Consider the following 22,681-nt stretch of genomic DNA (forward strand, 5'->3'; position numbering starts at 1 on the left):
CTTGGTTGTGTGCTGCACTGTGCTTCATTCTATGGACAGCAATGGTGATGTTTCAAACATAAAGCTTACTCTCTGGGTGCTTTGCATGTCGTGACAGATGCCTTCGAACCTGCGCCTGCCCGTGCAGCTAGGGGAGGAATAGGATCGCTCGTCTTGATTTGATTTCAGTGTGTTCTATCTTGCGATGCTCCTGAAGGGTCGCTGTACAGTGCTGTGATGAGAAGGACTAGATCCAAAGAGACCAGCTGTGATAGAGACCCGATCGGCTTGTAATGCACAGGCAGTTTTTCTGGTTCACCTCTTCATCCAAGTTAACAGCTGGACAATTAGGGTTATATTTGCAATTCTATTCACGCTGAAACATACATTCTGCATCCTTAGATGCCTGATATTTCTAGGCAAATGTGTGCCTGGCTTTGACCTTGGCAATATATTTGTGGGAATGGTTTTATTGCTATAGCACCATCACCCACTATATTCAATGCGTGCTTGATGGTAAAGCACCTACAAATTAATTTAATGTCGTTTTAATGTAGTTTTAACAGTGTTACAAATGTCCTTCCATAATCAGCTGCAGTCACCGTTTATTTTGTTAAGTTCTGCTCGTTCATGTTTTAATTCTGTTTTGTGTGTATTTTAATCCAATACTGTAAGGCCAATACAGTTTGACTTTTATTATAAAATAACCCTGTCAACATCTCCTTTGTGCTCACACTTTACATGAGGACTTGTGTTTTGTGCCTGATTCGTTGCTCATTAAGTCATTTGTAAGATTTACTTGTTTGTCTTGGTGGTTAATTATATTTCTTAATCATGGACATTGTTACCACAAAGAAAACAAATGCTCCCTCTGTCATGATTAATTGCTGCCAGAATACATACCTTGAAATGCTATGCCTCACTGAGCTGGTGTTGTATTGAAGGTAATCAAACGGATGTTGTTAACATTCGAGTAACTCCTGCAAAGCCAAGACATCCAGGTTCTTGTCCTGCTTTGCTCCCCAGCACCCGAGTGCTTGCTGGTAATGCTGAGGCATGTTGACCCCTGAACAGCAGCGCTAGCTTTGCCTGTTGAGGAAGGATTGGCGCTCCTGTTGTTTCATCAGTAATAATGAATTAGTGGAGACAGTACAATAGTATGGGATTTATTTCATAAGAGTGACAAGAAAAATATCCAGCATTTATTGTTTCGGCACTAACAAACTTTGCACAAAGTCAACCAGCTAGAAGTGCTGCACAGCTTATATATAAGACACTCATAGCATTGACCCTGTGTGTGTTTCATAATCCCTCCTCTCTTCAGTGGTATGAAACTCTGCAATTGTACAATAAGACACAGGATTCTCAACTCCAGCAGTGTGCAATCTCTGACAAGAAAAATGACTCTCATATACAGGTTAGACTGGCAGACTGTCACAAGGAGACTGGTGCGGTGAGCTAGTTCACTAACATACTGTGCTAATCTTCCTTGGGGGACTGGGTTCAGATTAGTTCGTGTGAAACACAGCTTTCCTGTGGGAGCTGGTGGCGCACTAGACTGACCCTGTGACCACCTCTCCCTGAAGGCGGTGGTTAGAGTCCTACTCCTGGAGGGAAGTTCCTGAGGTAAGTAATGATGTTGGTTGTGTTTCCACATATAGAGGAGGTGAAGATGTGCCCTGTGGAGGGTGGAGAGGATAGAAAGGGGGGGTGTGCCCCCCCCCTGGCCAGGGAGGAAAGTAGAAGGGTTAGGTAGGCAGGAGATGAAGAGGGAGGAGAGGATTAAGAGTGGGGGATCTGGTCTCCCCGCCAGGGAGGAGAGTGGAAGATTGGGGTATTGCTGCCTGAGAGAAGAGGAAGGTGGCAAACTGTATGTTTCCCCCACTTGCAATTCTCATTTTAATATAATTCTTATGTGCCTTTAATAATATAATCCCTCCTTTTGAAGTGTATATTGCTGAATGCACATAAGAAGAATCTGCATGGAAATACTGCCGGGGGCGCCTTCGTTTCATTTGGACTTGAACTAGATTCAAAGCCAAAACGTATCAGTCTATACGATACATTAAACAATATGTTTGAAAATCGGACAAAGCTGCTTAACTCCCTTGTAAAATACTAACTAGTACTTGAATTAATTCTTTGTATCATATGTAGGGGCAGATTGAGACTGGATAGTAGTTTTAACACACTAGCCAAGGCCTGAACCACAACTATGGTGTTTATTTATCAATTTCTTGATAAAGCAGAGAGAATCAGTTGTGCGGAGCCTTTGTGTTGTTCTGGTTGCCTGTATTTGTTCCGATTCCTTCCTGTCTATTTGCTTCCAGAACTTGACACTTTTCAGTGCAGAAGACGTTCTATTGCTGTCCACTAGGTGTTGCTCATTCACAGTTTTATATTCCCCTCCATAAAGTACTGCTCTTCTAAATTGCAAACCCAGAGGCAAGTACTTTAACCTGCAGAGCTGTGCTCTTGAAGAAGCATAGTGCACAGAGGCAAGTGCTTTAACCTGCAGAGCTGTGCTCTTGAGGAAGCATAGTGCACAGAGGCAAGTGCTTTAACCTGCAGAGCTGTGCTCTTGAGGAAGCATAGTGCACAGAGGCAAGTGCTTTAACCTGCAGAGCTGTGCTCTTGAGGAAGCATAGTGCACAGAGGCAAGTGCTTTAACCTGCAGAGCTGTGCTCTTGAGGAAGCATAGTGCACAGAGGCAAGTGCTTTAACCTGCAGAGCTGTGCTCTTGAGGAAGCATAGTGCACAGAGGCAAGTGCTTTAACCTGCAGAGCTGTGCTCTTGAGGAAGCATAGTGCACAGAGGCAAGTGCTTTAACCTGCAGAGCTGTGCTCTTGAGAGCTGTGCTCTTGAAGAAGCATAGTGCACAGAGGCAAGTGCTTTAACCTGCAGAGCTGTGCTCTTGAGCTGTGCTCTTGAGAGAAGCATAGTGCACAGAGGCAAGTGCTTTAACCTGCAGAGCTGTGCTCTTGAGGAAGCATAGTGCACAGAGGCAAGTGCTTTAACCTGCAGAGCTGTGCTCTTGAAGAAGCATAGTACACAGAGGCAAGTGCTTTAACCTGCAGAGCTGTGCTCTTTAGGAAGCATAGTGCACTCAAAGCTAAGCAAGCTCTCCGCCATTTGGGCACACCATATGCAATTCCTTGCTCTCCTACAACACTTTGTTTGGCAATGTGGCGGATGTTTACCTTGTATAACCCCAGCCACGTCCATAAAGTTATTAGAAAAAACAAACCAAGTATTATTATAAACAACATTTTCAGTACATTCCTACATAAAACCGGTTTCTCCACTAGGGTGTACATTGAGTACATCCTGTCAATATTGTGTGAAAGCATTCCCCTCCGAGGTCCACTTTACAAAAAATTCAAAGAAAAATAGGAGACTATACTGTGGCTTTAGAATACTTCGAGACATTCAGGAACCCTTTGAATTCCTAGAACTGACTATCAATTCCTGCTTTGGACTTCAATCCACAAAGCTCATGGAATTAGCTATATTGTTGCAACTGCAGAGACTTTGTCAGGTACACCGTCCTTGAAGCGCAATGTTTAGTTGATACTACAGAGCTCCAATTAGGTTCCATTTCCAAGCACAGAAAAGGGGTCTGACTGCATGCTCTGAAGTCCTCATCGCCTCGGCACGATCCGGCAGCCTTTGTTCCCCGCTGTGATGTGATTGGCTGCCCTCAGACTCCCATGTTGACACTAGAAACCAGGTGTATTGTGGAGTTAATCACGTTGCTTTTTTTTCCAGCACAGAGACCTGTGCTCAGAGCCTTGAGAATCTTGGGTTTCTCTGCAGAAGACAGAAGGATGATTGATCATTGCTGTCCCCGGGGAGGGATATTGTACCCGCTGCCCTTGGTGGGGGAAACAAATGTCCCACAGTTCTCAGAGTTCCAGGTATTCATGATGGCAGGCCGAAGGGCTCGGGTTACAGGCTTGGTGCCCGGCTGCTTTCACCTCTGTTGCAGGAATATCACCTTTGGACATAGTGTGGGAATTAGAGAGCAGGGCTTGTGCTCATTTCTCTGAGGGTCTGATTGTTCATAATTGAAGGGGTGCTTGAGAAAATGCAGCAGATGCTGCAGTATAGAATGGCAGATAGGATTCAGGCTCTGAGGGTCTTATTTTTCAGGCTATAACATCAAAGTCAAGTTTCAGGAGTCCACGTCTCTTTCATCTTATCAAAGGTAGACAGGCTTACTGAAAACCAATTTAAACCCATGTAATCAGGATAAGATGCTTGCATGCTTTCTTGACTCAAATGTAGATCTTGTGGGAAGTTGTTTTAATGATTTTCAGTTTATATTGATATAAAAAAATATATATAAATCAAGTAAATGTGTTGAATGAGATGTTAAATGTGAAGTCAGATTCAGATCCCCCCGGCATGTATTATCATTCCCACCTGCGTACCTGCACAGGTAGAGACAGGTAAAGAGGTGGGACACCAGCACTTAGCCTTCCACCCCCCCAGCAGGTGCTGAGGTGTGGCATGGCGAGGATCTCTTTGGATTAACAGGGCCCTGCGGGGGATATTATTCACCCTTCTCCCACTACCTAGAAAAGTAATCTGATTAAAAATAATACAGAAATAACCACTGGCTAAAAGCCTGCATCTATTTCTATAGGAGGGGGAGCAGCTGCTGGAGCAAGGTATTCAAACTCAGAAATGTGTTCATGAGATTCACATGCCTGTAAGAGGCAGTCAGGGATACATATCTAATTGATCAATTTCCATGTCCAAGTGTTTCAGTTTAAAGCACATGCCTCCAGTTGTTTTGGAATTCAGGTCTGCACCATATGGGACACTCCTGGGCACCCTGGGGCTGCAAAATATTGTGCATTTCAGCTCCCTGCAGTGACCATATGGATACTGACATTTCTAAACTTCAGAAGCCTTTGGTGTTATTTTTGCTTGGCCGAGATATCAAGTTCAAACTATATATATATATATATATATATATATATATATATATATATATATATATATATATATATATATATATATATATATTACAACAGCACAGGAGAACTGAAGGTCAGCGGGCGTCCCCTGATCCAAAGACCAAGTCAATTGCGTCTTTAAAAACACATGGAAAAATGCAGTCATTATAAAACATGCATGTTTATTTTACAGTCAATAAAAACATGCATGTATTTTACAGTCATACATATCTAATTGATCAATTTCCATGTCCAAGTGTTTCAGTTTAAAGCACATGCCTCCAGTTGTTTTGGAATTCAGGTCTGCACCATATGGGACACTCCTGGGCACCCTGGGGCTGCAAAATATTGTGCATTTCAGCTCCCTGCAGTGACCATATGGATACTGACATTTCTAAACTTCAGAAGCCTTTGGTGTTATTTCTGCTTGGGCTCTATAGTTCCGATAATCAAGGTTTTTGAATTATATATATATATATATATTAATATAAATTTTTTAAATGTGTGTCATCCCCCCTCCCCTCCCCACTTTTCTCCCTGTTTTAGAAAGTCCAGTTACAACAGCACAGGAGAACTGAAGGTCAGCGGGCGTCCCCTGATCCAAAGACCAAGTCAATTGCGTCTTTAAAAACACATGGAAAAATGCAGTCATTATAAAACATGCATGTTTATTTTACAGTCACATTAAATAAATCTACATTTTAACTTAACTCTTATAAAATGTATCCCATTCACATCCAAAATAACTGAATAATTTACTGTATAAATTAAAATTCTCACTATAATTCTATATATACAATTCGGTCCAAAAAAAAAAAAAAAAAAAGAGTAGACGCTTTATAAACTCAAATTTCTACATTTGTTGCACGCAAAATATGTATCTCTAATGACACCTGAAGTTGGTATGAAAGAGCAGGACTACTGTTTAACCATTATCAAAAGCACAGGGGGCCTCCTGTTGAAGTGTAACCCTATGTGAACTGAGGGGAGGGCTTGGATCAGACTGCTTTGTATGCATACATAACGGTCCAGATGAAGAACTGGCTGACAAACGGTCAAAAGACAGGGTTTAATTTGACAAGCAAGCACTATGCTCAACTTCTGGACAGTGCTAACAGATATAAGTGACTAGTAAGCGCATATGTATTGCTATATTCATGTTTTACATGCACAGTATCGGTAGAAGTACTACAATGGGGGCAAGGTTTCCGCAGCTGTCATGCTGTGGGGAGAATGCTTTCACTCTGTTCACTGATCTTTTTTCGTTTTTCAAACTTTCATTTATGGAGGAACGTGCTGTTGCTGACTTGGAATGATGCCTTCTCAATTTAATGTCCAAAAAGATTTGAATGAAAACGATAACTGGCTATATCAAACTGAAAAGACTAAACCTACAGTGTCCTCTACAGATGACGAAACTAGTCAGAAAGTGGCCCCTATCTAAAGTGATTAAGCCCCAGGATTTGGGGAATGCTCTTCATGATTTGCAGCATATACAAATGGGTTCAAGAAGACAGCGGACTAACCCGTCACTACATGCTCAGAGAAGCGGTTGCACATTTCAAGTGTCCTTGAAAGTGTGTCCTGTTCAGAATCCATCTGTAATAAATCTTTCTTCTATTGCTGCAGTAGCTGTTGGAAATTCACATAAATGGCGAGCACAGGGTCAAATGAACGTCGTCTTCTATCCTCTTTTGTGGGTTAATTGAACTAGTAGCACCCTCTGTTGCACCCGCTCTAAGTTACTTGATGGGACTCTCAAAAGCTGCTACACAAAAACCAAGAAGCATTTTCAAAAGTATTTGCATTCTTGTCTCGTCATGTTGGGTATTACTCCCGGGAAATACCTTGGCGTTTATAGTCACACCAGTGACCACAATGAATTAGCAGTGCACCAGATACTGTGAATATAAAACTAGCACGACACTGCTTTCAGGAGCAGCAATTCAATTACTGTTCTTGCTCGCTTTATAGTGTTCAAATTATTTTCTTTCAGAAAATGTACAGTTTCTTGAAAATAGGACCCATTGGTGTTTCTTTGCTTGAAAACAGGTCTTGATAACGCAATTATGTGCCAACTGCAGGTTTTATCAGCCTTTAAAGCTTAGCATGGGTTTCTGAGATTTTACAGATGTAATCCGAGTCTGAAATTCTCCTCTTTTCATAGCTTGTGGCTGGATCTCATTACTGAAGGCATCAGTGAGATCTACACGGTTTCAGCATGTCGTAAACACTGTGCTTTTCTGCTCTGCAGAATTCTGAAATTGTGATCCATCTACTTTTTTGCCACAGCTATCAACATTCTGAAATTGTGAACCATCTACTTTTTTGCCATAGCTATCCACATTCTGAAATTGTGAACCATCTACTTTTTTGCCATAGCTATCCACATTCTGAAATTGTGAACCATCTACTTTTTTGCAAGATTTCCTACATTGCATTGAATGATGCTAACTGCTGTGCATGTAGTGTTTTCTCTTGATAGTATTTGTGCTTAAACAATATCCTACAAGGTGTTATGAACAATAAGGTTGTACACCCATATCCCTACGGCACTCTGATATCCAAGAAGCTCATACAGTTTGGCAGGGTGAACTGTTTGACTAGTTTAGCAATCATTTTCAAGTCATCACTGAAGTCAGCTGAAAGCCTCCTGGTTTGTACCAGGAATAAGAAATTGTTTGTCCTAAATGAGATCCTGATAGACTATCCTTGTTGTTTTACCCTTTCCAGGGCAGTAATATTACCCTTGGGAACAATGACATATTATATCGTCCTGTTTGATTTGTCAATGCAATTCAGCACCTTGTTGACTTTCTCCAGCTATTTACAAAAAAAAAAAAAAAAATCAACAATTTAGTATTGCAAAATAAAACTGCAGACTATTGGACTGTGTTTAAAATGCAGTCCTTGTGATGTCACAGTGTAGATAAAATATAATTCAAGTGCTGTAAAAGAGTTACTGTGTGTGAATAAAATATCAGCGTGATTTTCACTACAGTATTCGCCTTGTTTAGATTCACTGTATAATTTTCAGTCATCACATCCCCTGTAGCCTCAGTGTGCCTCTCGGAATTAAGTCTAACCTTCAAGAACCCCTGGAGTGTGACCTCTAACCCCCTGTGACACTCTAGTGGATGTAAGAAGTACTACACAAGCCTGACCCGCACGGAACTAAAGATCAGTTTATAAACAGGTGGCCTTGGAATTCAGACATCGGTGAGATGTAGTCCTGTGCGAATCGCCCATTTCTTTTTATCCCCGATAATTTTCTCAGAGGTCCTGTCTTTATAGTCCAGTGCCAATCGACCGTGTCAGTGTCATGTTAGAATTGAGATCAGCATTTCCAGGGTATTCGCCTCAAAGCAATACCAGCCTTTACAATAATAAACCATAATAGAATATTCTACTGGCACGATCTGTCCTGAGATTCTAGAGTTCAGTAAAATGCTACGATTGGGCATAACCAAATTGGGGATGGCCGGAAATACAAACCATAATTGGTGAAAAAAATTGATTCTTTGAATGAATCATTTGAAGGTACACATGGAAATACATCCCAGTCAACGGATGACATGGTTATTTGCCATTGTCAAGGCGCCATGGCCTTTAGAAAAGAAGGTACAGCGAAATAAAAAGTCACTCTGTTGATATGATTTGTTCTTCCTCCATTCCTCGAATCATGCTACAGATGCACTACATAATTGTATTTTTCTTACATCCACTAGAGTCGTTCTCTTAATTTAAATGCATTTTGCAGATCAACTGCATTTGATTTTTCACTGACGTGATGACCAAGTTTTGCAGTCCTTGGCTTTTGCGAAGCAAATTAAAGGGCAGCTCCCTAAAATCCCACGTCTATTATTGTTGAAGCCATTTCCTCTCTGGTACCATCTGCTTTATTATTATCCTCAAGGCACTTGAAGTAGTTTAAGCAAAATGCTTACACTTCCCAGCAGTTACAAAGAAATAATGAAATGTGTCTAGATAAGATCTAAGGTTGTTCTAAATGTCAGTCTCTTAAACAAAGACAAGAACAACCATGGTCACATACACTGCCTGTAGTTCCAGAGAGGGGAAAAGCTTGTTATTTGTTGAGAATTCTCTAATTGTATCCATTTGGCACTACAGTCTGTGCCCAGCTGAGATGAAAGGCATTTGCTGCTGCTAAACTACTGGACCTATAACACATAAGAACAAACCAAACACAGACCATCTGACAACTGGCAAATCCCAACTGGATGTTTGGGTAAGAACAATGGCAATGACCCTTGTGTTGTCCACTGATCCCAACTTGCTGTTGTTAAGTATGCTGTTTTAATGGATTCCAGCTCTTTCTATTTTCTTGTTTCCTGGAGTGCTGCATGCTACTGGCTGTATGATGAACCATGAGAAGTTCTGTAGCTATGGGAAGAGTTCTCTCTTAACTGCTCTGTTCAAATCCATCAGCCTCTGGTGTATTGTGGTAAGTGCTCCGTTTGACCCTGGGAAACCATGCATGTCCCTCAAGAGTTTAAGGCACATAAATTCAAAGGCAACTGTAATAAAGGAAGCATGACGTCTAGCAGCGATACCACCACTGTAACAAATGCCTTTGTTCTAGAAAACATGATTGAGCACCGATTCCCACATGCCTGACCAAAGATTGTTCAGTCATTCAGTTGATTGGGTGTACGGTTGATGCTGATGGCTACCAGTCTGGTAGATATGTCCTCTATTCTGCCGTGCTGTTTCTGTCCTTGTGGAGAGCATTCCTCCAGGTTTCTCCAGCGCTTAGTTGCCGACGAGGGGACTGAGATCTCCATGATGGTCCTTTAGCTTTTTCTTGAAGAAGGAGATGGTGGAAGGCCTGTAAAAGATGATCCAGGGTTCGGATGATGTATTTTGGTTGCAGTCTTCGGAGCTGGTGATTGGTGGTGATCTGAAACACAGAAGCCCAATTGTTAAATAAGAGTGGCAAGGAAAAATTTAACACAGATTTGTACATTATAAATGAAGAACTGAATCAATTAAACGTGAGCATGCAGACCAGATGGTACAGCTAATGGATATAGTTTATGAGGGACTAGTTACCTAAAAAATTCTCATTACCATTGGGTTGAAACAGAAACACAATTTCTTGCCTTCTCTCATATGGGGATAGGTTACCTCTTTATAATAAAAAAAAAGTATGTATGTAATATTCTATACACCATTTTAAGCCAAGCAACTGAATACCCTGCACTTTAAAAAAAAAAAAAAAAAAAAAAACTAAACTCTTCATTGTAGAAATGTGTGTTTAGTTGCCATAGCTATCCACTTGGAAACGTATCTGGCAGTGTCAATACTTACCTAACAGTTACATGTAGAAGCATCTTTGCAACCATCGCTATGGCAGTCAGGATTAGAAGTGTAGCCAAGGCATAGATAGTCCACACTGCAGCAACAATAAAACAAAAAATATAACTCATAATACCTCTATTAGAATGTAAGTAATGTATCAGCAAACAATGACAAAGAGATGCTGAATCTTGCACCTGTCTTATCCGACTTACTTCATGCTTCCCTTTAATGATTGCAGCAAACACCCAGCAAGTATGGAACAAGGTATTGCTGCCCGTGGTGGCCAGGAACCGGTATGTTTAACCCTGCATAAAACGTGTAAAACAAACCCCCCTGTGAGCACAGCTGGCAGGAGCAGCGACTGACCTGGCATGGGGTGATCCTGTTTGCTGGGGCTGGAAGTAATGACATAAAAGATCTGTGAGGATCTTCCAGAATTCAAACTCAGATTGGAGCCCTCAGTTATCACTTCCGACTCAGTGTGATTGATCCTCTCCTCGATCACTTTCGGTGCCTGAGCCTTCATAGCTGTCAACACAAGACGAGGTTTGAAGTACAATACAAACTAAACTGGGCTCTGTCTATGACAGTATGGTCAACAGAGAGGACAATTGTCCATCACTTTCATTGACTTATCAACTTATCAACTCTCGATTGTACCTATTTTTAAACTGTTGAATAAGAAACTCTATTTTCAACCAGAATCCATGGACATTTGTGAAAGGTAAACTCTGAATTCAGCTGAAGAGTGATGATTTAGAAGACTGAACCAAAATCTCAAACCTACACAAGGACAACTTAAAACATCCACTAGCACTTGTGTGATGGCAACGCCTCAGATCCGACTATGACACCCACATGCAAGGATACACCCTACTAGTGCTTTCCTCCCTCAGTTCATTGTAGTCAACAATTATTTTTAGCGTTCATAAGAAGTAGGTTAAAGCAAACCTTTTTTTGAGAATAAGTCTTTACTTAACAGAGTTGAAACGAATCTGAAAATAATTTGATATAATGGTTGATTACATTCCCATGGTTCTCCACCATCTGTATGCACTGCCCTGTAACACAAAAACATGTGCTTTCTCTAAATCCTAATTAGAAGGGTGCAATTAGTGTAATTGAAATGCAAGTTCTGACATTCCATTAAAAGAAGTAAACGCATGTTAAATATTTAGCTTAATTACACAGATACACTGACTTGTTTTATCAGTGATCGCTGCTGGCAGGCATATGCCAGATCTTCAAAGTTGGTATTTATACTTTTCAAACATTTATTTGAACTAGGAATTCAATCCACAGCACTTTAACTAGAAAGAACCTAGACAATTTAGAAGCCAATATGTATCATGAGATTATAAATGACTGATTTCTATCCAAATCATATTATTCCCTAAAAGCCTGATAAATCTTTTCAAGTGGGTTCATTTCTTTATGCTTCAGTGAATGGGCTTTCCATTATCCTTTACAATGACAAGAGTTATCCTCATTAACGTAAACAGTCCCACATTCATAATTAACAATACTCTGCTAATCTATACTAATTCTTGTATACATTACAGAGTTTGTATTCACTGTTATTTTAACCGGGGGGGGGGGGGGGGGGGGGGGGGGGGGGTAGTACAGCTCTGGCTAAAGGTTTTGCATCACCTAGAATTTCAGGATTGAGACCTAATGGTCTTATTGTTGTGTGCTATTATAACTATCATAAGTACAACATATTAGACATGACAAACAGCCTGTACTCAAGAGATGGTGATATTTTCCTGTAGACTATTGGATTGAGCTATACCAAAGTAGCTTATAACCTTAGTACACAAAGGTGCCCATATTAAACATCTAAACAGTGACTCTATTTACATCTGCCTCCATTGATGTGAATTGAATAAACCCTTGTGTGATTGTGTTGCTGATTGAATGCTTGAATGCAGATTAATTCAGAAATGATTAATCCCTCATAAAGACAGTATGATTGTAAAAACAGGATTCCTGTTCACTTTGGATTCAACTATCCTTTTTTTAAATTTTCAGAGCTCTTTACTACCGTACCTTCAGTGGCACTCAAAGATTACACTCACACTAGCACTTCTCTCTCTGGGGTTAGACATCTTGATCCCAGAGATTGCTATTCAAGTCACATTTTTTTTGCAAATTGTAAGGCTTACCTTGGTATAACATTGCAAATCCTTGGGCATGGTTGGTCCGATCAGAGTAAAAGTACAAGATGACGAAGTCGGATGAAACATTGACAGCACGCTGTGGGGGGTTGCTGCCATCGAACCGAGCCTCCACCTGATTGGTGTGCCCATCCAGCAGCTCCACCATGTCCGAGGGGTCCCTGACATCGAAGAACGTGAAGTTGAAGAGGATCAGCGATGAACCTGGAACCTGGATGGTCCAGTAGCACACCCGACTGTTCCCATACTTATCTGGGAAATCCGGGGAGTAAATCACTCCCGTCTGGCTGCTATAGTTTCCTCCACAAGCCCCTACCAGTGCTGAGAAACAAGCAGACAGAGATAATACGATCTTTTTTAAAACCCTGACTACCAGTGAACATTTCACACTTGAGAAGGGCAACCGATTACACATTTAATAGATCAACTAACAACACTACAATGCCTGAACATTTTTTTATTAAAGAACAGCTCATTCAGTTTGTAAAATGCATGTCAGCAGGTACGTGTGAAAGTATATTCCTGCACCGTTGTAATGTTTTATGAATGAGGAGTCGAGGGTGTCGGTGTTTGAGACTCACTGTCGAAGATGATGACTCTCCCATCTCCTCCGCAGGGCTGGGTATGGTCCCCGAAGCACACGTGGTTGCACTCTGTGCTGGCAGCCTCCCCTTGTCGCCGGTAGTCTGGATCGTTCCCACAGAAACAGGCATAGCCGGACTCCATCCCTGCAAGCTGCAGGGAGTCACATTTACATCACCACCACCAGGTGGAAACAACTGTACAGCGAACACAGTAAGTAACTGTTCTATAAAATAAACTATATTAACAAAATGCTGTGATTTGTACCATTACGGAGGCGCTAAGTAAGTAAAATATTATTTACTTAGAACAGCTGGACACTTGCATTCTTCTAGGTGTCTGTAGAGGTTCAGGGACATTTTCAAATTGACTAGTGACTGAAGTCTACCCACATAGTGAGTATTGTGCAGTTCATTTCTCTCAGCTTAATCACTAGGTTACAGTGAACGTCTGGATACCATATGCTTGTTTTTTTTCCAAGAAAAGTTAAAGCTCTTACAGTGGGAGGTCTGTGAAGGTTAATGGTTACATTGTTTTGTTTAAAAAAAAAATACACTCAGTTTGGCTGACTGGTAGATCCAACAGAATTCTATTTACCTTGTATCTTTTGCTTCTGCAGAAACTGATGCAGTTCTGAATGGTTAGTTTGTTCGAAGTCTCGCTGCTGCCTGTCAGTGCAGGAGGGTCCCCACTGTCCTTGAAGCAGCCCAGGTTTCCTGGCACTAAGGAAAGAAGTGGAAAGGAAGGGGTTATTATTATTGTTGTTGTTGTTGTTGTTGTCGCATGATATATTTTTGAAATGCTACTAAAGGGCCACTCTAGTGTGCTGTAAGTCTGTTGTTAATTAGTATTATTATTAGTCCTATTTAAATATCTGTATTAGAGACTACTCCAGCTGTCAAGTGACCCTGTGTCTCCTTGTTATATTTTCAAGGGAGCTGCATTATCTGCAGGCACCTGTGCCCATCTTTTTGGGGGCTGTGTAGGTTTTTTTTTTGTTTTGTTATAATAATAAATACAAAACAAAAAGTCAGACAACCCACCCGCACTGCAACAATCACAAGCACAGGACTGCACACAAAACAAGACAACCCACCCGCACTGCAAAAATCACCAGCGCAGGACTGCACACAAAACAAGACAACCCACCCACAATGCAAAAATCACCAGCGCAGGACTGCACATAAAACAAGACAACCCACCCGCACTGCAAAAATCACCAGCGCAGGACTGCACACAAAACAAGACAACCCACCCGCACTGCAAAAATCACCAGCGCAGGACTGCACACAAAACAAGACAACCCACCCGCACTGCAAAAATCACCAGCGCAGGACTGCACACAAAACAAGACAAACCACCCGCACTGCAAAAATCACCAGCGCAGGACTGCACACAAAACAAGACAAACCACCCGCAATGCAAAAATCACCAGCGCAGGACTGCACACAAAACAAGACAACCCACCCGCAATGCAAAAATCACCAGCGCAGGACTGTGGACAAAACAAGACAACCCACCCGCACTGCAAAAATCACCAGCGCAGGACTGCACACAAAACAAGACAACCCACCCGCACTGCAAAAATCACCAGCGCAGGACTGCACACAAAACAAGACAACCCACCCGCACTGCAAAAATCACCAGCGCAGGACTGCACACAAAACAAGACAAACCACCCGCACTGCAAAAATCACCAGCGCAGGACTGCACACAAAACAAGACAACCCACCCGCACTGCAAAAATCACCAGCGCAGGACTGCACACAAAACAAGACAACCCACCCGCACTGCAAAAATCACCAGCGCAGGACTGCACACAAAACAAGACAAACCACCTGCAATGCAAACATCACTAGAGAAAGAAAATAAATATGCATTCTTTATTTATTTTTCTCTTTTAAACAAATGTGATAAAAAGCAGAGAGAAAAAAAACAACAGCAAAAAACAAACAAAAAATAAAAAGGGCAGAACAACAAAGAGAACGTGCACTCTCACTCCTCAAACTGCACGAAAGCACACAGCCTGTTTTTAATTGCCTGCCCCTCCCCAACTCTGCACAAGGTTTAAACTAATTCAATTTTTCCAAGTAAAAGGAAGAAAAACAAAATACAAATGTCTTTAAAGTAAAAATAAATTATAATGAAACAAAGTGTGTTTAAAAAGAGAAACAAATAAAATAAACACAGAGAACAAAGAAATGTCCCTCCTGCGCTTGAAAACAAGCAGGGAGAGAACAAAAGAAAATGACAAAAACTAACTAAATAAAATATTTTTTGACAAAAAAAAAAGGTGCACTACTACTTTAGAGAACAGAATATACCAAAAGATTTTAAAAATAAAAAAGTTTCTTTTTTTGGTTCACTGGCTGGGGAGCACCAAAAACATCTGACCTTCCAGTAGTATTATTTGATCATTTTGAAGAAAGCACATGTATTAAATAATATGGCTTTTGAACCGGAGTCTATGCTGACAAAGTAAGGAAAGCTTTCCCTTGCATATGCAGTCAGATGGACACAAGAAGCCACCAGATGGACTCACAGACAGAATGCATGGACTGCCAAGCAGCACCCCAGCCCTGGCGTTGCTGCCTGAAGCAAGACAAATATTGATGAGCTTTGAGTGATGCTGAGCACAGCTCTGCTGGCTGGCTCTTCTCAAGGACAGACGTGTGACGCACAGAGAAGCCCAGCACTCATACCAGATCAGGGATTACTAACTAACACAGAGAAATATTCACAATACAATGCACAAAATAACACACAGTAACTACTTGAGACTTCAAAGCTTGGTAAAGCACAACCTCACATTGCATATACATTGAGGAAAACACAAAAAGGCCAGAATCTATGTGATGACCACCAAGCCATATTCAGCCATGCTTCATGCATGTTTGGATAGAGAAAAAGCAAATGGGTGAATCCACAATCTTCACACCAATTTATTAACAAACAAACCAGAGTTTTGACCTTTCAGTTAAGTGTGATTGCAAAATAGCAGTGATTATATTTAGATGTAAAAAAAAAAAACATTTCCAGGTAGAAACCACTGACAAAGAACATGCTGTTTATTGTAACAGTGTTATTCACACTCTCAGAATATGCAAACCCAGTACCGAGTGTGTAAACGCCAGCCTTCCCCACAGTGTGGCATTGGGTTCTGTCAATCACCCTCCACTGCATGTGAAACATATTACTTGTTTCTCTTAGAGTGTTTACAGTATGTTCCTGTGAAGGCCTCACATGTGCGAATTGCCACTTGCCAATGTAAACTATTGGCTTCTACAATGTATCCTTTAAGTAAATAATACAGACTGGAGTCCATTTGCTTGTGTAAGATGTGTAATGGTCAGAGGAGTGCATTGTTGGTAGCAGACTGGATGTGGTGTGCTTACCTGGTTTACGAGGAAGCCAGTCTAAGACAGCTACTTTCAGAGAATCGCATTGATATGCATCTATTGAACCACTTAACTATGAACCTTCAGGCATTGGCAAGGCTACAGATGACTGCAGTCTGGTTAGCAAGCCCAGCCCAGAGAAATGATTCGCTACCAGAGTAGAATGGTATCACGCGAGGGGACTGAACACCAGGAAAATAAGGACCAGCCACAAGACTAGACCTGGAACATTCTTAAAAACAAAAAAACACTAAGAAAGCACCAGCCAGAAAACAAACACGACAACATCAGAAAGGGCCGGCTTGGCAAGCACGCTGGTGCTTTTGGCAGCATTACTGGTCTAATATGTCTGCAGTCAGCCTTCTCTATATTATTTTAAAAAAAGGTAATTACAGACATAAATTCTGATGACATCTGGAGAGAGTTTTGTGGAAGGCTGTAGCGTTTCTTTTTTAAAATATATTTCGCTAAGCAGACAGCTTCTCAAGAGTCACACCCAGGCTGGGCTGAACAAAACATCAGCAGTGAATTAGTATGCTGGTCTGCACTGTGAATGTGTAGTGTATCTACTGTGCTGTAGGCTCATCTCTTTACATGTTATATTTACTGCCAATGTTATGTCCTATCTTGACCAACTTTGAAGAGGAATAAGCCAGGTCAGGTGGTGAGTGCAGAGGTTCAGTGCCAGTTTGAATAACATAACAAATGCATGAGAGTCAAAACTTTATAGATAATCCAGTTGAGGATTTCTCAGTTTTTTTGTTTACATTGTGCAAAAAGTCGTTGTGTTTTCAAATTTCAGTCTGTTACAGTGATACTAGTCTTGTCTCAAATAAGACAAAAGAAATGTAAAAGACTGCAATGTAAAGGGTTGGGTGGAGCAGTCGCCTCACTCTCCTTATTGTTTCTGTATATGACAGTAGCTGGGATCTAATAAGTGTTGTGAAACAACATGCATGTCGAGGGTGGCAGGCAGGCAGATCCACATTTTAAATGGATTCATCACATTCATATTGTCCTAACAGCATTAATAAACTCTGCAGAGGTACCTAGCTGCCATTACAGGTAATGATCTATCCAGAATACCTTACCATTGTATCAGAGAGAGCAGTGTCCTGCTTAAATCACTTTCTAAACACTGACTCATTGTTGTGATGTGTTCAATTCACATAATGCAGGGTAACACAGAGAAGAATGCTCTTATTTTATATAACTCAACTCAGTCAGGTCATGTTGTCAGATTATTTTCCTTGCTCCGGGGGATTCCATCAATGACTAAGCGTTTAATTTGAAAAGGAATTATTAGACAAAGCGACAGAGCAAGGGACTCGAAACTGTAGTCTCCCGATTTATGTCAGAGGAATTTAAGTCTGATCTGCTAAGGATCAGCTGCTCCTTTTTCTCAACAAAAGGGATTCACTCTCTGTTTCATAATGACTTTTCAATCCCTTCCACCTGCTTTCGGGACATGTCACAATGTGATGTGTTTAAGATCTCTGCTGCAGGACAGACAGACACCTCTGAGGCATCAACACGTTGCTTTAAAGAGGTTCTCTGTCTCAGAGAAGGTACTGCCAGGAAGACAAAACAGTCACCTTTATATCATCAATAGAAAAACCAGTTCAGCTTTTACAAATCAGCAAATAAACTAGAACTACCATTTTCTCCAAAAGATTTATTTTTCATTTTTTCTTTTAGCTTTTGACATCATATGATATTGAACTCAGTACTGTTGCACTTTGTAAATTCAAACAAGTGCAGTAAGTGGTCAAACATGGGCCTATTTTCACATTGTAGTGCAGCAGCTGTTCAAAGTGACTGCATCAAATGAACCCAATTCAACCAGCACTACAAACACTCTAACCCTAATCTCAGTCTGCCACAGCAATCTCTGTACTGGAGAAAAAAAAATCTACACAGAGGTCAGAAGAGAGAATCCAGTCTGGCTAAAGGAGACAACCTGCTGCTTTCTATTCCTTAGTTATCCCATCGTCGTGGCTAATCCGTATAAAACAGCTCTTCACATTACAACACAAACCCTTTTCAAGAGTTTTAACCACAAGATTCACTTTAATGCCACATCTACCCAATTTCTGTGACCATTGTTAACGTCGCTGTCTAGATTATATCCTGCCCTTCCCATAGGCAAATAACAAAGGAGGCACAAAAACATAAACATCACAGCACAACAGACTAACAACCGTTGGGTCATTTCTCATTTCAACAATGAGTCTCTTTGATCAGGGAGACTTGTGGCATGTCTGTGCACTTACTGGTGTCACGTCTTCATAGACGAGCCTGGACTCAACCTGCCCATTGTCTTCTTGGGAATACTTAACCACACAAATGGGATCAGCCCTTCACTGCTCTGCACTGCGTTTCCATGCAACCCATCCCTGTATCTGTGTTTCTTATTACAAAAATAAACCAAAATGGTACTCACGGATCCCTACTTTCTAGGATCATTTTAAGACCAAATCCTTTTCTTTATTGCTTTATATGAGTGTAACTAAACATGTTACAGCTAAGCCGCCCCCTCCCCCCCCTCGCCATTCCCTTCACAAAATAAGCCTTCCTTTGTATCAGTACGTAAGCAGTCAGCGGCACTTCAGTGCTAGCTCTGTAGTTTAGGTTATGAGCTTCTGTTCGAAACTGGTCAATCCCTACATGCACCATCCACCTAGTTCTCCTAGCCTCCATGCAAATGCAAATGTCCTCGACATCCCAGAAGGGTGCAGATGGATGTGTACTTACTTCTGAACTAGCAAAGAGAACCCTTGTGAATGTGGCACGTTCCGAAAATGATCTATTGAGAAAAATGTGATACGCAGTAGCTGCACTGAATCTCATGTTACAATACATTAGTATAAATATTTAGAATGTATAACATGCATGCTAGTATATTGAATGCCAAAACAATAAAGTGGAAGCCACTAAAGGTTAATGCAGTTTGTGTAATGGAGAATTGTTTGACTTCAGGCCAGAGAATTTCAACAGTGTGGGAAAAACAACACCATTTCAACAGCAACTCAGTGAGGACTTTAGAACTGAATTAGTGACCTTTAAAAACTTTCACTTATCTGTCTTTTACAATTATATTAGTCCCAAATACAACTTCTGCCTTTTCCAGTCTAGTCTATACAGTACTGTGACAAAGACAGAAAGAAAAGGCTCCTTAGTTAACACAGAGTCTTGTTTTGTTCAAAGTAAGGTGGGGGAAACCAGATTTATTTTTATTTTTATTCTCCACAGATTTCACCTCCTTCTGTTTTACAGACAGTGAAACAAAACAAAAAAAACCCCGAAGGGTCCATTCATTACATTCCTGGTTCTTTTCTTGCTGATCCTGTTGTCTCTTGTTGTTGTTTCATTAGTCTGCTCATACTTGCAGAGTCCTCCAGTACCTGAGGCAAGGAACCTGATCTCACACGAACTGTTCACTGCCAGTGACACCGTGCTAGCTAATGATTCCTTTCAAGAAGAGGCAGAGAATGTATTCAATAAGGCTGGCTTTTTTATGAATGAAGATTCATGAAAGGAAGTGAGGAGCTAAAGAGTGCAAGCTGGTAGGTAGGTTTTAAAACACCAGAAGCCAGGAAACCCATTACATAAACTAAGAACGAAGACGGTCTAACTGTTAGATCACAGTGGTATACCAAACAAGGAAGGAGAAGCTATGACTCCAAAGTGAAGGACAGTCCAAGCTGCGGAACAGATTCAATTCCTAAGCAGCTACAGTTGCAATGGACCTCTAATTAGAGAGGCTGTCTCATAGATTGAAGGGAGTCGTACAGCAGTATATTAGGGAATGAAACCTGCAGATGGATTTTAACTGACGGTCCAGGCTGTCAGAAGAGAGTCATGGGATGGCTGCAGCTCAGGACAATAGGAGCACTTGAGTTTGTTAAATTGCAAAGAGGATATTAAAAAGTAAATGAGAGACCATAAAAACAGATGACCTTGGTAGAACATGCAGGGGTGTATCATTTCTAACAGTGGCCTTCACTTGTCGAGACAAGACTTGAATTACAAAGACAGTTTATGATACCCGTGATGTACAATTGAAGGTTGATATAGCCACAGAAGAGTCTCTGGTGGGGCTGTGGCATGAGAAGAAGCCACAATTAAACAGCAACACTGAAGGAACCAGGGATAGCCTCCTGCACTTCAAACTGCGATCCAGACACGCAAGATCTGCAAGAGATACCTCCAGAACAGAACCGGGGAATACCAGAGGAAGCATGGCTATGAATCTGAGGACAGACCACAGACAATGGGACTGGTTTCTACAAAAAACGTGACGGCTGCAGAAATATCACCCTGCTATATCTCCTGCATGGGGCTAATCTCAAAGTTTCAACAAACATCGGGATCTGATAACCAAAAATGAAAAAAGGGCCCTTGCATGTGCGAAGTAGGTCAATTGTAACTTTAATTAAAAATGAAAAATTGACCCCAATACATTTGAAATCCTCATTGATGATTGTGCGGCTGCACAGCTGCCAGCTGGTGCAGTGCTGTGCAGCAGAAGATAACAACAGCAATGCGATCGCTGTCCAGTTCAGATCACTGAGTCTGCCACAGTGCCTTCCTTAGCAAAGAGATGGCACAGATTCCTCTTGGAATGAAAAGAAGGCAATGCTGACAGCAGACAAAGAGTGGGACCCCCAGCTTTACAAACCCTCAACAACGGGGCCCTTTTTTAAGTGTGATGTGGCTGTCCAGGGATAATACTGTATTTTTCCACTAAGGGTGTATGGGTGATTGGGACGTTAGTTTGAAGTTAATTGGTTTTTTGCAAACTTGAAGTGAGGATTCAAGTTCACACACAGCATTCAATGGGGTCATGGTTACAACACATCACTGCCCAAACAATAGTTTATTCTTATTAAGGGTTACAGTTAATCCACCACACTTTGTGATAGAACAGTTTGAGAGGATAAGTGTGCACATTTTGTTAAAACAGCTCCACGGAGCGCTATCCTCCTTGAAAATAATCAGGCGGGGGTTGAAATAAAGGGATGCTCAGGCACTTACTCTGGCATGTGGGAATGTCACAGTACTTCCAGTAAACACTGTCCTCGTGATCAGCGACGTAACACCAGGGCCTGACATCACCATCTGGGTTTCTGGAAATGGAGAAATTAAAAACAGTTAACAAAAAGAAAAAGAAAATTCTTTATCTATCGGAATCCCCCGTTTTTTTGTTTTGGGTTTTTGTTTCCTTTTCTCCTGGACGGTCCTCTTCTCTTCCTCTTTAAAACCCTCTCCTCCCAGCTCTTAGGTGCCCAGTCATCCGTGTCCACTCCAGAAAGGACAGCCCAGAGAAAAGACCGCCACAGCCAGCTGGGAGCGTCTTTGTCAAAGGCATCAGCGGAGGCGAGGAATTACAATCGGAGCGTCAAAGGGGCCTTTGAATTTTCCAGTATCCTTAACCCATCTGTTGCTAATCTTGAACCCTTCTCTGCTCAGTCCTAGTTTCAAATCTGGACTATTCATGACCTATAGTCTGTAGCTTGGGGTACATCTTTGATCAGCAAATCCTTCACTTTTGTCCTGAGCTACTGAACCCAAGGCTGCAAGGTGAAAGGCTACTACTAGAATGTGCTGCTTTACAGTGTGGATCTTTTATAGTGCAAGCATGAGCAGGTAGACAGTAGACTAGGAAAGCTGTTCATGCCCCTGGACTGGGAGAAGCAGTTTCAATGACAGTAGGGCAAAGCTCAGGTAAGCTCCTCTGATTCACTTAGTGCATGAATACAAAACACTGCTGCCATCTACCTTAATCCCTCAATAAAGGAAGACAACCAGGTTCTAGGTTGAGTTTAGAGGAGGGATTATGTAATCCCTGGAGGTATGTTTAAAGAAGGAGGTAATGGACCTGGACAGAGGCTTGCCAGGTTTCTACTTCTTTAAAGGATGGTGTCTGTTTCCCAGGAATTCATTCAGCAGGATTTAGGATGTTTGGTAACCTCAGTCTAATCAGGTTCCATCTACTTTGCCATGTGGATCAAAACATGACTTAAAACCCGGAGAACCAGAAACCAGCTGCTTTGTATCAGTTTCTCAACAGCAACTTCCATATAGATGTATTTGTTTTATTTTGTAGTTATCCCCACTTTTTGTTCCCTTGAATGCTGTAGCATTTACAGACTTTTAATTTTCAAAATGTAATTGAACATGTAACAGTTCTGTTGTTAATAATGTCTGGAGATTGGCCACACATAGCCTCTTATTGCGTAGCTAACCTGAAATGTCT

At 41.4% G+C, this 22,681-nt stretch overlaps 1 protein-coding gene across 2 annotated transcripts in view; it reads right to left on the bottom strand.

The window, feature by feature from the left end:
• Positions 1-5,498: 5,498 nt before the first annotated feature.
• LOC121297406 (kremen protein 1-like) overlaps positions 5,499-22,681 on the bottom strand; it is a 32,601-nt gene continuing 15,418 nt past the window's right edge. For both annotated transcript variants that reach the window (XM_041223722.1, XM_041223723.1), the window contains exons 3-9: positions 21,460-21,551; positions 13,622-13,746; positions 13,024-13,177; positions 12,431-12,763; positions 10,632-10,793; positions 10,275-10,359; positions 5,499-9,864 (exon numbers count right to left, since the gene is read on the bottom strand). In XM_041223722.1, coding sequence (XP_041079656.1) covers positions 9,717-9,864; positions 10,275-10,359; positions 10,632-10,793; positions 12,431-12,763; positions 13,024-13,177; positions 13,622-13,746; positions 21,460-21,551 — 1,099 coding nt within the window. In that variant the 3' untranslated portion in view covers positions 5,499-9,716. The remainder of the gene's footprint in view (positions 9,865-10,274; positions 10,360-10,631; positions 10,794-12,430; positions 12,764-13,023; positions 13,178-13,621; positions 13,747-21,459; positions 21,552-22,681) is intronic.

This window comes from Polyodon spathula, chromosome 22 (assembly GCF_017654505.1).
Source record: "Polyodon spathula isolate WHYD16114869_AA chromosome 22, ASM1765450v1, whole genome shotgun sequence".
Classification (NCBI taxonomy): Eukaryota; Metazoa; Chordata; class Actinopteri; order Acipenseriformes; family Polyodontidae; genus Polyodon; species Polyodon spathula.